General features: G+C 37.2%; 1 protein-coding gene across 1 annotated transcript; it reads left to right on the top strand.

Moving 5' to 3' along the window:
• Nucleotides 1-8,181: 8,181 nt before the first annotated feature.
• Nucleotides 8,182-8,685, top strand: EV154DRAFT_528632 (uncharacterized protein; the record flags this gene model as incomplete). The annotated part of the gene is made up of 2 exons (XM_051603606.1): nt 8,182-8,430; nt 8,467-8,685. Coding segments are annotated over 2 exons (468 nt in total), but the record flags the coding sequence as incomplete, so codon positions are not given.
• Between the last annotated feature and the right edge of the window lie 7,368 nt (nt 8,686-16,053).

Below are 16,053 nucleotides of genomic sequence, written 5' to 3'. Positions count from 1 at the left end.
ACTTTTTTTTTTTTCAAAAATTATAGTAAGTACCTCAAAACATCACATCCTCATATAACTAACTGAAAAGCTATTAGATATATTGTTATATATCGTACTGGCTTTTATGGCTTAACTTACCACTGCATTCTTTCGCGTACATGGTTGCTGTCCACTCTAAATACATGATTGTCACCTAAAGCGAGTAAGCCTTTTTTAAAATACTGAAAACCGTGTTTATATATTTTAACTCTATTTTATAGTTGTTTACAGCTCAGCTAAGGGTACTTCATGTGATTGTCAACTACAATGTGAGTATCAAAGGTAAGTCATATATCTAGCTTGTTATCACTTCTGCATCTGGTAGTCTCCGTATGCAACCAGGACAACCAACACTATATTATGTATGGTATCTGTTTGTTGTCATCCTCACACTACACAGTATCCATTTAAACAGGCGTTTCGTAGTTTTTATACGTGTATAAACCATTCATAAATTATTTCGTTATAAAATAAAAACCAATATTGTTACAAATCAATTACTTCTGATTTGATAAAAAAAAATATAAAGTATATAAAAAAAACAATGGTACGATAGGTACGATTATAAGTCCTTGTTACTTTATTTGACTGAAGTTTTAACTATGAAATAATGGGGTCTATTTATACTCTTTTGAAAGCTGACTGTTATTAGAATTGCTAGTCCATAAATTTATCTTGACTGTTGAATTCTACATGAATTCAAGGGTACGCTTGTCGCCGACAGATTGCTTCAATGATTTCTAATAATATTTTCTATCGGCTCTTCCATTGTATTCAATGTGTCAGAGTTCCAAATTTGGACAATTTATATAAATTTGGATTACCGATGATTTTTATTGTATGTGCGTTTAGCACATGTCCTCCCTCTAGATTCAACGTTAGTTGATCGATGATAGGTATGCTTCCTATTTCAGCATTTTTCATAGTATGTCCTCATCCTAGCTACATGATTTTTTTGTATGCATATTTTTGTGACTTGTTCCTGTGGGTATATCTATTTACATATATTTTTTTTTTTTTTAAACAAATTTATCTATCTCGATTGCTACGTCTTTTCTTAGCGGGAAGTTCTTTATGTATTGTCTCCTTATTAGATCTTGTATTTCTTTTGTTATCAGTTATAATCTTTGTATGCTTTTCTTGTCGTTTGCTAACTTTCTCTGAGCGTTGAACTAACTCATTCTTTCTTTCTTGTTCTAGTCTTTCAAGCTCACGTACTTTTACCCAATATTTGCGGATCGTGTCTGGCGATGAGAATGCTGATGCTTGTAACCATGAGTTCTCTCGCTCTCCGTAACCTTTCCACTTTACTAAATATTCGCGATTGCCTTCTTTGTCTTCTCTGTGATCACGAATCTCGTCAACTTCGAATAACTCGTCTTCTATTCCTGACTCGTCAATATTTACAATTTTCAACTCTGACGGAACATAATCACGATGTAACAACTCGTTCATTTCATCCTTCAATACATAAGTGCCACCCATTGTCTTTCGTACAACTGTAAATGGTCCCTCGTATAGCGGTGATAACTTGGTTGCTCTATTTGGTAACTTTACCATAACGGTTGTGTCGTTAGGAATGTCAATGAGGTAATGCTTTTTGTTAAACTTCTTACTTTGTTCCTCAACTATTTTTCGTGTTCTTTCTTCAATAGCGGGAAATACAACCGATGCCATTATTTCAGCTCGTTTGATCAAATCCTCTTCTGTCGCCAATTTTCTTGGGATTGTTCTGGACGGATCAGTGTAATCTTTGGGAGTTGTCAACTGTCTCGCATACATCAATGAAAATGGGCTACTAGCGGTTCGATTACGTATTTTATAATTGCAGCATAATTGTGCGATGGGTAACATTTCATCCCATTTATTCGTGTCATTGCCTAATAATTTGCGGAGTGTGGAAACGATCACCTTTACGGCATTTTCTGCTGCACCATTTCCCCTTGGATGATATGGTGTCGAAAAACGATGTTCAATACCTAATGCATTTGTGATCGAGTTCATCAAAGCATTCGAGAAATCGCGGCCGTTGTCTGTTACCCACATAAGATTTATTGGTATGCCATAGTCTCCTAATACATTCATTATCGCCTTTGCCACTGTGTTACTTTGTTTATTTTTCAGTGGTCTCGCAATTATATACTTGGTGCATAAGTCGACCATTACCAGGATATATATGTTATTATTCTCTGTAACGGAAAATGGACCTGCTAAATCAAGAGCTAAGAATGTAAATGGATCTGCACTGACCACAGGTCTCAATGGATGATAACCTTTCTTTGCGATGTTGTTTCGTGCACAATCGATGCATGTTTGTACGTATTCTTTACTGTCTTTAAATATACCATTCCAGTGTATACCTTGAGCATGTAATTGTTGTACCATACTTTCTGATCCAAAGTGTCCCATTGCATGAGTTTCACTTAATAATTTACTTCTCTCATTTATTGGTGGAGCTATGTATTCAGTTGTTGTTTCTTTGTATTCTTTACTGTTTAGTCTTACAGCTAATACGTTCAAATTTTCATCTTTACTGTATATTTCTTTTTTATGAATGAATTGATCTTTTGCAATCTTTTGATTGATCTTATCAGTCGGTAGTCTTCTTTGCAAGATCATACGTTCTAACTTCATAATTTTCTTCTCTTCATCCTCCCTCAAAATTTGATCCTCGACTTCTGGGGGGTATAAGCGACTTAATATATCAGGAAATGTGTTGGAAAATCCTGGGATATACTCGACTCGATATTTGAATTCACTGAGAATGTCCATGTAATTTTGCAGCGTTCGGCACAAGTGCGTAGCTGTGTTCATGAATACCAGACTTCTGTGATCAGTTAATACAACGATGTCAGGGTGTCCCCAAAGAATGGACCTGTACTTCTGAAATGCATATACAATGGCATATGTTTCCTTTCGATTTACGGACCATGCCATTTCGTGTTTGCCAAACGTTTTACTGGCAAATGTAATGTATAGAGATCTGCCGAGCTCATCGCGTTGTGAGATTAATACTCCATACGCATAATGTGATGCATCAGTTTCTATATAAATACGCTTGTTCATGTCGATGGTGTGCAAAATCGTACTGGATGTAAGCCATGTTTTCAGCGATTTCAATGCCTCGTCTTGTTGTGTAGTCCATATAAATGGCTTATTCTTGTCACTACAGTTTCGGAGTGCGTTGATTGAATAGGATATTCTTCCCATTAGAGGAACGAACTCTCTTAGATGTGATACAATGCCCATGATATGTCTAACGTCACGACTATTTCTGGGTGTTTTCCAGTCGTCAATATTGCACAATCGCCTCGTATCAATTTTTTTGATTCCGGGGCCAACAATAAATCCTAACAAATATATCGAAGTTTGAAGAAACGAGCACTTGTCAAAGTTGATGCGAAGATTAACCGAGGTTAATTTCTCAATTACAGCCTTAACAATTTCCGCGTGATCTTCTGGCGCCGAATATATGCACAGATCATCGATGTAATTTCGTACGCCTTCCATCCCTTGGAAAAGTTGCGCAATCACTCGTGAGTATTGTTGTGATATAATGATAATCCAAAGCAGCATCCTTTCCATCTGTAAGTCTTATTTTTGAATGTAAAGCTTAAGATTTCTTGTGATTCACTGTCAACTGGAAATGAAAAATACGCATTCTTTAAATCAATTTTCGTGTAGACTCTTCCCGGTGCACTCACTTCGGCAAACATTTGTTCCATATCCGGGATCACATATTTGTCCGTTTTAGAGTCATCAATGTTGGAATTGATTCTTCGAAGGTCCATACACACTCTTGTTTTGGTTAATTGCCCAGTTTGGTCATCTTTTTTTCCTACAGCTAACAATGGTGTATTATACTTTGAGCTGGGCATGCTTTCGTATACTATCCCCTCATTTACCCATTCATTAATCTGTCTTTGTATTTCTGGTATTTGATGGTACACTAACGGATACTGCTTGATATACATGTTATCTGTTTGTGTTTTTAGAGGGATGCGAATGAGTGCCTCAGGCATCGTGCAAAACGATCCTTTCGGTATGTTTTTGTTTGCCTCGGTGGCCCCATGTATTTCTTCTAAAAATATCTTTCGCTCCTTGTCCGTACCATAATTAGCATTTTCCGGATCATATTTGTTCTGCGTGTCAAAGTTTACATTCCGAAATTGTGCTTCTGTTCTTTCCTCATCGGGGTAACAATAGGCAACTCCCGACAATGATATCCGTAATTTACTTAAGATATCGAGACCTAATAATACATCAAATTGGGATTCCATTACACTGCTGAACTCTACTACTTCAAAAGAAAAATCGAAATTTAAATCATTAATATAACGAACTCTTAAAGGTTCTGTTAATCCAATTCGTTTTACTTTAATATTTTTCTTATTATTGTCAAGTGAAAGATAATTAAGAGACCCATTTATTTTGGAAATTTTTATTTCTTTATTGAATTTACTGTCTAAAATTGATTTATTTATGCATGAGATATCCGATCCCGTGTCTATTCTTGCTATTACTTTTTGCTCTCTAATAATGATAGGAGTCAATGTCAATTTTAATGGATTTCTTTCTTTCCTTTGCATGTTATACTTACATTCATACGCATCTGTTTCCATAGCCTCTTTGATATGGGAGGTCTTTGGCTCTTGATCATCTTCATCGTCCTCCCGACGAAGAGCCAAAACAGTACGATTCTTTTTTTGTTCATAATACTCCTTGCAAGTATGCCCATGTTGCCATTCCTTCTTGCAGTACCTGCACGGTTGCCCCTTCATCACGTTACCAGTAGCCTTGAACGGACTGTTCTTGCTCCCCAAAAACTTGCTCTTCTTTGGATCTTGACTACGGCACTCCTCAGCAGTGTGATTGGCCTTATCACCTCCATGTTTCGGACATCCTTGACTTTTCTTCGCCCCGTATTGTTGCCATTCTTGGGAGGCACTGCCACGTCTTCGCTTCACTGGTGCATTTACGTTACTAGTTACCAAACGAGCACTCTCTCCAACCGGTTCATCCCCAAAGATCTCACGACCGATGTCACAAATTTTGTCTACCGTGAACACATAGTTTTCATCCACCTGCTTCTTTGCTTCCATAGCTGCAAAAATTAATGGCTTGCACGGATCGCATAGTCTTGCTCGGAATAGAAGTACCACAATTTTATTGTCCTTGTTAATCCCCGCAGCGGCAGCAAAGTTCGTAAATTGGTTGGCGAATTGAGAGATGGATTGAGATGGTTTCATGTACAAGTCGAAGAGCTTCAGACTGTTGGTGTCTTTTGACTGAAAGTCCCCAAATTTTCTACAGATAATTTCCTTTGCTTCCGTCCAAGATGCACAAGTCAGAATAGTTTGCTTTCCCCAGGTTATGAAGTCAAATGGAATCGCCGCCAAAATGTATGTTCTCCATTCGTCCTCTACTTTTCTTGATAAGATGCTTAGCGTTGTTTCAAACTCATGTACAAAGTGTTCTACTGAGCTGAATGTTTCTTTGGTTGGAAAGTGTACTTTGGTCCAATGTGATAGTTGTAATTTTGGAATGTCAGATGCCCGGATCGTTTGGTTGCTGTGAGCCCACTTAGAGTCCTTGCTTCCCTTTGCTTTCTCAACTGGTTCCATGCTTGATTCCAGTATCTCGATCCTCTTCGTGATTTTATCCAACTTCTCTTCATAGATATTAATTTCCTTTTCAATGACCGAAGTTTGTGGTGTCACATCCATAAGATTCATCATTCTTGACCGATACTCCTCCTGATTTTTCTTGTAATTTTTTAATCGTTCTTCAGTACTAACCTCCTTCACTTTTTCAAGTTTTCCATGAGTGTTGTAGATGTTTACTTCCTTTACTGCCGATGTAATTTTCGCTACATCGTGACGTTCCCCGTTGGATGCATTACTTGCTCCTTCCAGTGGTACTGTTTCCTCACATTCCTTCATAATAGTGTCATTATCGATCACCATTGGATGGTCTTCTTGTTGAGCCATTTCGAATCTTGATTATAGGATAATCGTAAAAAATGTTACAAATCAATTACTTCTGATTTGATAAAAAAAAATATAAAGTATATAAAAAAAACAATGGTACGATAGGTACGATTATAAGTCCTTGTTACTTTATTTGACTGAAGTTTTAACTATGAAATAATGGGGTCTATTTATACTCTTTTGAAAGCTGACTGTTATTAGAATTGCTAGTCCATAAATTTATCTTGACTGTTGAATTCTACATGAATTCAAGGGTACGCTTGTCGCCGACAGATTGCTTCAATGATTTCTAATAATATTTTCTATCGGCTCTTCCATTGTATTCAATGTGTCAGAGTTCCAAATTTGGACAATTTATATAAATTTGGATTACCGATGATTTTTATTGTATGTGCGTTTAGCACAAATATAAACATTATTTTTGCCCCTCATATTTTATTATTTCCAATGTTATTTTTTGTAAAACCCATTTAATATTGCAAGGGTCAATAGCCCTAGTTTAATATACATTTAAAGAATATCCTCCAATACCATCTCGTTAAATAATAAGGTTATGATGTTTTCATTCGTTAGAAACTGGAAGTAGCGGTCGGTTTTCATGCGTACATGGACCGCGACCGCTAGTTCAGGTACAAATTAATTACCGCGACCGCTGGTCGAGGTACAAAATAATTACCGCGACCGCTGGTTCAGGTACAAAATTATGTACCTCGACCTCTGGTCTAATTTTTTCGCGGTCCAAATTATACTTCGACCGGAAAAAAAATTTGCGGTGAAGGTGTCAATGAATGAAGTAACTGTTAAAATTGATGTTGCAAGGTACGATATGATTGCATGTGAGTGTATAAGAAAAAGAAGACATAGTTACATACAAATAGGATGGAAGATGATCAATCCAGAAAAGCAAAGATGAAATAGAGAGAAGTATAATTAAATTTAAAAAAGAATACAATCAACTAAGAAGAGAAAGGACAAAACTATGAGGAACATGAAGACATAAGGTCAAGTACAATGTATTTAAAGAGGAATACCATCAAGTATAAAAAAAAGAAAGTAAATCTGCATGAATAACTATGTTTACGAGATGGAATGCCATTTGGAAAGGATCATCAATAAAAATACATGACAGATAGAAAACAAAGGAAACAGCAATAAAGGGACTAAATCTAAAAGAGAAGAGATATATACCTGTATTCTAAAGACAGAGATGGAACTGAAAAAGGGAATTTTCTTTATAACGTCACAATGAAGACATAGGGGGGTTGTAGCAAAAGTAGCCTTAAAGAGGATAGTTTTGCAGAAAAAAAGGTAGAAAAAAACAATAGGATCAATTAGAATTCTTGTCAGAGTTTATTGATGTTAAAGTTAACTAAAGATTTAGGAAGAGGAAAAATAAAGAGTATTTATAATAAATGGAATGGACGAGGCTGAGAATACTACTCTTAACAATATGAGTATGCTATCAATAGCAATATCTATATTGGAAAATTAGTGCTACGCATAGTCAATAGAGAAATAATAACAATAACATGTCTTAAGTTTGGACATTGGTGTTACGATACCGTGACACTTTAAAATAGTGACCGGCTTTAGCGAATTCCTTTTTTATGCCTGATCATGATTTAGCTATCATTTATCAGTGATGATCAGATATGAATTTATTATATGTACAATCTATATGTGTGATTTAGCACAGGGGTATATAAACGCTGTCCGAAAAGAATGTTGTCTATTTTTTTTTTTCTTTTTTCTTTATAACTTTTTTTGACATTATGGAATATTGTTGTATGCGAGCTGTAAATACACCTTAGCTAAGGTAATACGCTTGTGCTACGACGATTGAAGTATTCTCACTGCTGTCATATTTATCATATGTCAGCTGGTAATTTCAGAGTTCACGTAACACCAAATGCCTATTCAAGTACGGGTTGTTTATTATATTCTCCTTACTGCTCCTTGCGGGTTTATTGACAGCTTGAACAATATTTGGATATAATCTACCCACGATGGCAGGGTCCCGCTTGTAGTTTTAGTTGTATTCATTATGTATAAAAGAAATCATTATTTTTATGTTCAATAAAATTTAGTTCCTTTTTGCAATCTGGTTAATACTTTGTCTTATTTTCTATTTTGGATTTTTGGATTTTTCAAATATCCTGATTTTGAAAAGTTTATTAAGTACTTTCAGTACAATAATGCTCGTGAACCGCATCGCGGAATAAAACAATTCCAAAGAATAATGCGTGAGAGTGGCTTCCGCCTGGCTCATGTGAAGAATCACATTACATTAGCTACAAAATGTGATGGTTATTATGTAGCGGATCCACGTCCTTTAGACATATTGACCATCAACTGGGTAGATTCCTGTGGTGATGATGAAATAGAAGAGCACGATTCGGGCATATTGTTGGGTAGAGCAGTAGGAGCAGACGAAGATGAGGATGATGAATTTGAGGTTGGAGCTGCCACATTAGCAGCAGCATCATCAGCATCAGTAGCAGTAGCAAGAGTGGCAGCTTTGCCTGCACCTAGACCGTCTCCTGTCATTGAGAATTTACAAGCAGCAATGGCTAGGGCTACGCGCTCGCAAACATCAAAGCAACAGCACCACCTGCAGCAGCAACATCAACAGCAGCAGAAATCAATGACCAAGTTATTTCAACAGGGTTGTTAACTCGTTTAAACAAGTACGACACGCCCAATTATTTGGCCAAGTTACAAAAAAGGGCGGACGAATTGAATAGCTTGACCGGAAGAGTCAATGCGGGAGGGTATTTCATAAACTTGATGGAATCAGAGGATCTCGCTGGTTTCACACAGGAGCTGTCTGAAATGAATGACACGGTCAGTATGACAAGTAGGACAACAAATGTTTTCAAAAGTATATTATGCCTGTACCTTTATATGGCATATTCTGCGTACATACTGGAAAGAAGTTATACACCGGCTGAAGCTGAGGATGAGATGGTACAGAACGGAACAAATTCTACTGGTTTTTATCGGCAGAAGGTTAGAGGTGAACGTGTTCTTCACGTATACGGGTTGTTAAGTATGGCAGGCATTCTAGCTATAGAAGTTATCCATGTGGGATGTTATACCATGCCTGAATCTGCGTTCCACCATGAATTGGCAGTTATTATGGCACATCCTTTGGCCAATAAATTGGGACTCCTAAGAACGAATTTTATTGATTGGATGTACAATCAAATACAAGACAAATTGGTATCAATCAACGACCGACATAGAGAGCTGTCTGCGGCGAGCGAGATCCCTTGGGATGATATGGAGGAAGAAGAGAATGAGGAATAAGTTGTGTAAGAAGTATTGTCAAACAAGACAAAAAGGAAGAGGCGCAATCATAGATACAATTATTCTAATTTTAGACAGTTTAGATTTCTTTTTAGTTTTACCTTTTTTTTTTTTTTTTGGCTTTTAAGTCATTTTGCTAAGACTATTTTTTTTGTATATTTATAATTACTTGCGAAATAAACAATTTGTTTGAGAAGGAATAGTATTAGTGAATAAGGGGGTCTTTTATAAGTCATCACTGTCCATCAAGACAATGTTTTAAAATGACGACTCATGAGTGGAATATTCTTGATGTTCAAGCAAACGATGACACAAGAATAAGAAAAACTCCAACAGTCAGTGTACCAGAGAGTGGCAAAGTAAAGGGTTCACATGTCTCATAGACTAGGACGATAAAAAAGGTAAAAAAAGAAGATGGAGTACATTAACATGGGGGCCTTTAGGGGGAAAAGTGAAAAATGGGTGGGTCAGTCGGAGTCCAAATCTTAGTAGGGTTCCATCTCGGACTTGTTACTATGGTAACAAAAAAAAGCAAACGAAAGAATTGTGGTCAAGGCAGATTAAAAAAATATTTTTTTAAGAAGAGGTCAAGGTAGAATAAATTGTTCTGCAAGAGGTCAAATTCAAAAGAGACATAAAGACCAAGGAAAAGGTAGAGAGTTCCGAGTAGAAAAAAAAATATTTTATGCAAGATTAAAGGAGAAAAAAAATTTGCACCCCTGTTCAATATAACGTGAGAAAAATGGATGAGTCGGCACGTATGTTTATATTATGCAACTTGCTGAGAAATGATATAAATAGGGGTACTTTTTTTTTCAAGTTTAAATATTTTCCTCTCTCAAGTATTTTTTTTTTAAAATCATGACGCTAACCCCACAAGAATATGAAGGTGATGCTTGGCAAGTTCGAATTCGAGATGACCCGGATGAAGCTATATACCAAATGAAACGCTTGTTGCAGACGGCTGGGTTTGTTATTGCTACGTACAATGGTCCTCTTTATATGGGTGTATCAGTAGGAGGAAGTGTGCTGATCTGCTATATTGTTGCTACATTAAATAAACCTATATCTATGACATCAATACATTAAGAATGATTAAGGAATCAATTACCCAATATAGATAGTTAGTACTATCATATCACAAGGTTACAAGAACACAGTGACAAAGGCTTACTAAAGATATGGAAGTTGTCACGGACGGAACAGGAACAAGACACAGAAACTACTTGGCGACACGAGGGGGGCGATTGGTTAAAATAAAATATGTTTATTATTAAGAGGGGGAGGGGGTTAGGACTAAGATCCAGAATAACGTTTTTCTAATAAATAACTAGCATCTATTTATACTATTTCTTATACATGGGAAAACTACGATGGGTTTAAATTATAGATTAACAAGGGACTTTACGGAACAGATACATGAATAGATTATTGACAAGGATGAGTAATTGAGATTTGACGAGTAGTAACAGGCTGGATTTAGTTGACATTGAATAATATGATGGTTCGGGGAATATTTATGGTTTGACACGGGCGGGAAAACTGGATTAGGAATAAAGTAAAGGATGATCGGGAAAAGGTTTACTAAGGTTGAGTCAGACAGGAAGCGGGAGTAATATTGAGAGGCAGATTAATGATATGTTTTACAAGGAGTTCGGTGGCGGGCAAGATATACTGATATGATTTTTGGTACAAGGTTTTACAGGGAGTTTGGTAGCGGACAAGATATACTGATATGATTTTTGGTACAAGGTTTTACAGGGAGTTTGGTAGCGGACAAGAGATACTGATATTGATTTCTAGAACAAGGTTTCACAAGGGGTTTGAGATCATGGTTAAGTTATGCAGACAATAAACAGGGCGAGTAAGTTCATGACAGTCGCTCCCTCTTTAGGGTCGAGCTACTGTGAGACTACTTTGGCATGGGCGGGATGGGTTTGTTTGGTGAAATCGTTTAATCATGGCCTTGCAGTGTGTAAGATTTGTCGCTGGTTCCCATGTTCTATCCATCGAGCTGTAGCCCTTCCAATGGACCAGATACTGTAATGTGTTGCGTCTAATTCTTGAGTCTACGATATAATCCACTTCATATTCTTCATGATCATTTACGATAATAGGTGGCAATTCTTTGATAGGCCGACCAGGAATTTTATCAGGCTTGTATGGTTCTAACAGATTAACATGAAAAACTGGATGTATGCGCATTGTCGAAGGCAGTTCCAATTTATATGCACGTGATCCGACGAGGGCTATAATCTTGAAAGGTCCCAGACGTTTATGATCTAGTTTACCAGTGGGACGTTGTGATTTTATATTTTTTGATGATAACCAGACTTTATCGTTGATTTCGTACTTTGGGCCTGGTTGGACATGTCTGTTGTAGAACTCTACGTGTTTCTCTTGGGCAAGGGCAATATTGAATTTCATTTCCTGGTGAAGGTTGTGAATATTTTGTAAGCGTTCATTGGCAGGGGACTGGTCGAGGTTGGTTCTTGGTAGTGTTACTGACATACGAGGGTGATAACCATAGACTGCATAGAAAGGTGTGGTATTTGTTGATGAGTGTCTTGCATTGTTGTAAGCGAATTGTGCAATGGGCAAGTAATCACTCCAGTCTGACTGTTGGTAATTAATATAGCATCGCAAGTATTGTTCCAGTATGGAATTGATTCGTTCAGTTTGACCATCAGTTTGGGGGTGAAAAGCAGTTGACAAGTTCTGTGTGACCTTTAGACCTTTTAGTATGGATCTGGTAAATAAGGATGTAAATGTAACACCACGATCGGAAACCACATTGTCAGGTGCTCCAAAATGACAAAATACATGAGTGATGAATAGGCGAGATGTTTCTTCTGCATCGACTTGATTGGTGGTGGGAATAAATAAGGCCATTTTACTAAATCGATCTACAAAAACACAAATAGCTGTAAAATTCTTGGAAGGTGGTAGTTGTGTTATAAAATCAACTGATATTGATGACCAAGGTGAGTCCGGAATAGGTAACTGGTTGTAATAGTCCATATGGCTTGTGATGGCTGTTTTTGTTTCGTATGCAAGTTTCACACCCGGAAACGTAATCTTTAATATAGGTACGCATACCTGGCCAGAAATAATTTCTTGATACCATGTCATACGTCTTTGCAATACCAAAATGACCAGCAGCAGGCGTGTCATGACATTCTTCCAAAATAATTCTTTTGACACCATCAACTTGGGGCACACAAATCTTTCCATCATAAAATAAAATTTCGTTGTTAATACTATACTTGGGTTCAGATGCGGGGGATTGTTTGATGTTTTCGATGATTGGTCGGAAATATGGATCGTCGGGTAGGGCTAGAATAATTTCTGATAAAATGGGATTTTTATCAAGATCAATGGGTACAGAGATTACAGAGTTCAAAAATAGTTTTGGATCGAGTAGTGTCATATTTGTTTTTCCACGGCAGTCACCCCCCTCTAAAGGGCGATCTTTTCGAGATAGCGCATCTGCAGCAGCATTATGTTTGGCGGCACGGTAAACAATTATGTAATTAAAATCACCAAGGGTCTCGGCCCAGCGGACTTGACGACGGCTCAAATTCCGAGTGGTTGAGAAATACTCCAAATTTTTATGATCTGTGAGAACAATAGTGGTGTCTACAGAGAACTCCAAATAGTGGCGCCAGTGTTTGAAAGCGGCCACAATAGCCAACAATTCTTTATCATAAATTTGGTAATTCAGTTCAGCAGGAAGTAGTTTACGGGAATAAAAAGCGATCGGATGGTTATGTCCATCTGGTCCTACTTGGCTACATACGGCACCAAGAGCAAAATCAGAAGCGTCAGTCTCAATAATACAAGGTAATGTTGGATCAAAATGTAGCAGCACCGGGTTATTAACAATTTTTTCTTTGAGAGTATTAAAGGACTGGATGGCGGATGAATCCCAACAAAAAGGGACATCTTTTTTCAAGAGACTTGTTAACGGAACACAGAGTTTGGAATAATTGGCAATAAATCTTTTGTAAAAATTTGTCAAACCAAGGAATACTTGAATATCATGAACACTAGTGAGATCTTTCCAATTCTTGATGGCTTCAACCTTTTCGGGGTCCATTGCGATATGGTTAGGAGTAACAACAAAACCAAGAAACTGTACGCTCTTGACATCAAATTCACATTTTTCCAATTTCAGGGATAGTTGAGCGTCTTTCAATTTTTGTAACACAAGCCTTACATGGTTTGTGTGTTCTTCGGGATTATTTGAGTATATGAGGAGATCGTCAAGATAAACAACAACAAATGAATCAAGGTATTCACGCAAGGTGTCATTAACTAAAGCTTGGAAAGATGCAGGAGCATTACAGAGGCCAAAAGGCATAACACGATATTGAAAGTGTCCATAGCGAGTTCGAAAAGCGGTTTTCCATTCATGGCCGGCTGCGATACGGAGTAAGTTGTAAGCACCACGCATGTCAAGTTTGGTAAATATTACACCTGTGTGTAATCGATCAAGAGTTTCAGTTATCAAGGGTAGTGGACATCGATTCGGGATAGTAATTTTATTTAAGCTACGGTAGTCAACAACGGGACGAAGAGAGCCATCTTTTTTCTTGACAAAGAATACAGGAGCACCAGCAGGGGATTCTGATCGTTCAATAAAACCTTTTGCTAAGTTTTCTTGAATATATTCGTGTAAGGTATCCATTTCAATTTTTGAAAGGTTGTACAAGGGTCCAAAGGTTACTTCACCACCAGTTTTGATAGGGATAGTGTGGTCGTACGTTCTATGCGGTGGTAATTTATCAGCCTCTTTTTTTGAAAACACAATATTAAAATCCTGATATTTTTTGGGTAACTCGATTGTTGGTGTGATTGCAGTTTTGTTTGTATCTATGACGGAATTTGTAACTGTTGCTTCGGTTTCTGAAACACTTAAAATTTTTAAGATAGATGAATCGTGCTGTTCTACAATTTTTTCCTTTTTTCCCTTTTTATCGTTCATTTGTAAAAAGTCATAAAAATACTCAGAAAAATGATTTATTTCATTGAAAGAAGTAAAATTACAAGGTGTGTTACTATCGTTAATATTCGTATTATTTTTTCCATCGTCGATCGTGACTACATCGTTAATCGTCGTATCCAGTTTAGTTGCTAAGCATCCACGTAAGAGACAAGTCAGTACCATGGTACCGGATTTCCAGTCAAAGGCGGGGTTGTGTCTTGCCAACCAGTCTTGTCCAAGAATCACCTGGTGAGCAGCGTTATCGAGATGTTTCAAATTTATAAATTCATGGTGATGCGTATCATTTATTTTCAAAAATAAAGAAGACACCCTGTTGGTAACATGGGTAGAGTTGTCAGCTAGACGGAAAGTGGTGTTGTCACCAGAAACAAAGGGAAGACCGGTCTCCAAAATGAGAGTAGATGATACGAATGAGCTTGAGCTCCCAGAGTCCACAAGAGCAGAAGCAGAAACACGGAAATTACCAGAGGTTAAGGTTATTGGAATTATTGTTAGACCAGACACTTCGCTTTGCGTAACATAATCAATGTTGAGTTCAATAGCCTTATTGATGCTATCTTGTTTCTGTTTGACCTGTTGTTTATAATTATTGAGTATTTCTTCCTTGGGACCCGGGTTAGTCTTGACTAGATTTAATTGGTGGTCAAGCGGGGTAATGGCGTGAACTTGATGGTTGTTGCTGTTTGAGATACTGTCGTCGTACTTGTCACCGATCAGAATGGTAGATATGGTGGGGTACGTGGGCTTAGGTTGTTGGTTTGAAATTTTGTTGGGGCAAGCTGCTGTGAAGTGACCGGGTAAACCACAATAAAGACAAAGATTGTTTTTTCGTCTTCCACCTAGGCTAAAAAAACTTACTTTAACAGAGTAAATGCGGACGAATGGGCGAATAGTCGTCTGGGGGTAAGCATTCGTTCAAATCTGAGCGGATAGTCGTCCGTGAGCGAGTATCCGTTCATTTTGGGTAAATAAACAATGGTACACAAAAAATAAAATTACTTCATTTACTCAAAAAGGGTAAATATTCGTCCAGGGGTAACTGTTCGTTCATTTTGAGTAAAATATAAAGGTTGCACAAAAATTTAAGCTTTTTTATTCGTTCCATTTACCTGCAGCAGACGAGTATTCGTCTATGAGCGAGTACTTACTCACATTGGGTAAATAAAAATTACTTTACTCGTTTCATTTACCTGCAGCAGACGAGTATTCGTCTATGAGCGAGTACTTACTCACATTGGGTAAATAAAAATTACTTTACTCGTTTCATTTACCTGCAGCAGACGAGTATTCGTCTATGAGCGAGTACTTACTCACATTGGGTAAATAAAAATTACTTTACTCGTTCCATTTACCTGCAGCAGACGAGTATTCGTCTATGAGCGAGTACTTACTCACATTGGGTAAATAAAAATTACTTTACTCGTTTCATTTACCTGCAGCAGACGAGTATTCGTCTATGAGCGAGTACTTACTCACATTGGGTAAATAAAAATTACTTTACTCATTTCATTTATCTGCAGCAGACGAGTATTCGTCTATGAGCGAATACTTACTCATTTGAGTAATAAAAAAAAAGGAACACCCTAAAAACTAAAATTGCCTGTATTATCTCATTTATCTTAACTGGATAAGCATTCATCTATGACTATCAAGTTACTAATTTGCTTAAAATCAAATAAGCAAACGGAACATCCAACACTAAAGGTCGCCCATCCCATTAACCAT

The sequence above is a fragment of the Mucor mucedo genome, assembly GCF_025094135.1.
Source record: "Mucor mucedo strain NRRL 3635 chromosome Unknown EV154scaffold_184, whole genome shotgun sequence".
Classification (NCBI taxonomy): domain Eukaryota; kingdom Fungi; phylum Mucoromycota; class Mucoromycetes; order Mucorales; family Mucoraceae; genus Mucor; species Mucor mucedo.
Note: the sequence above shows the minus strand (reverse complement) of the source record. Positions and strands in the feature narration are given on the sequence as shown.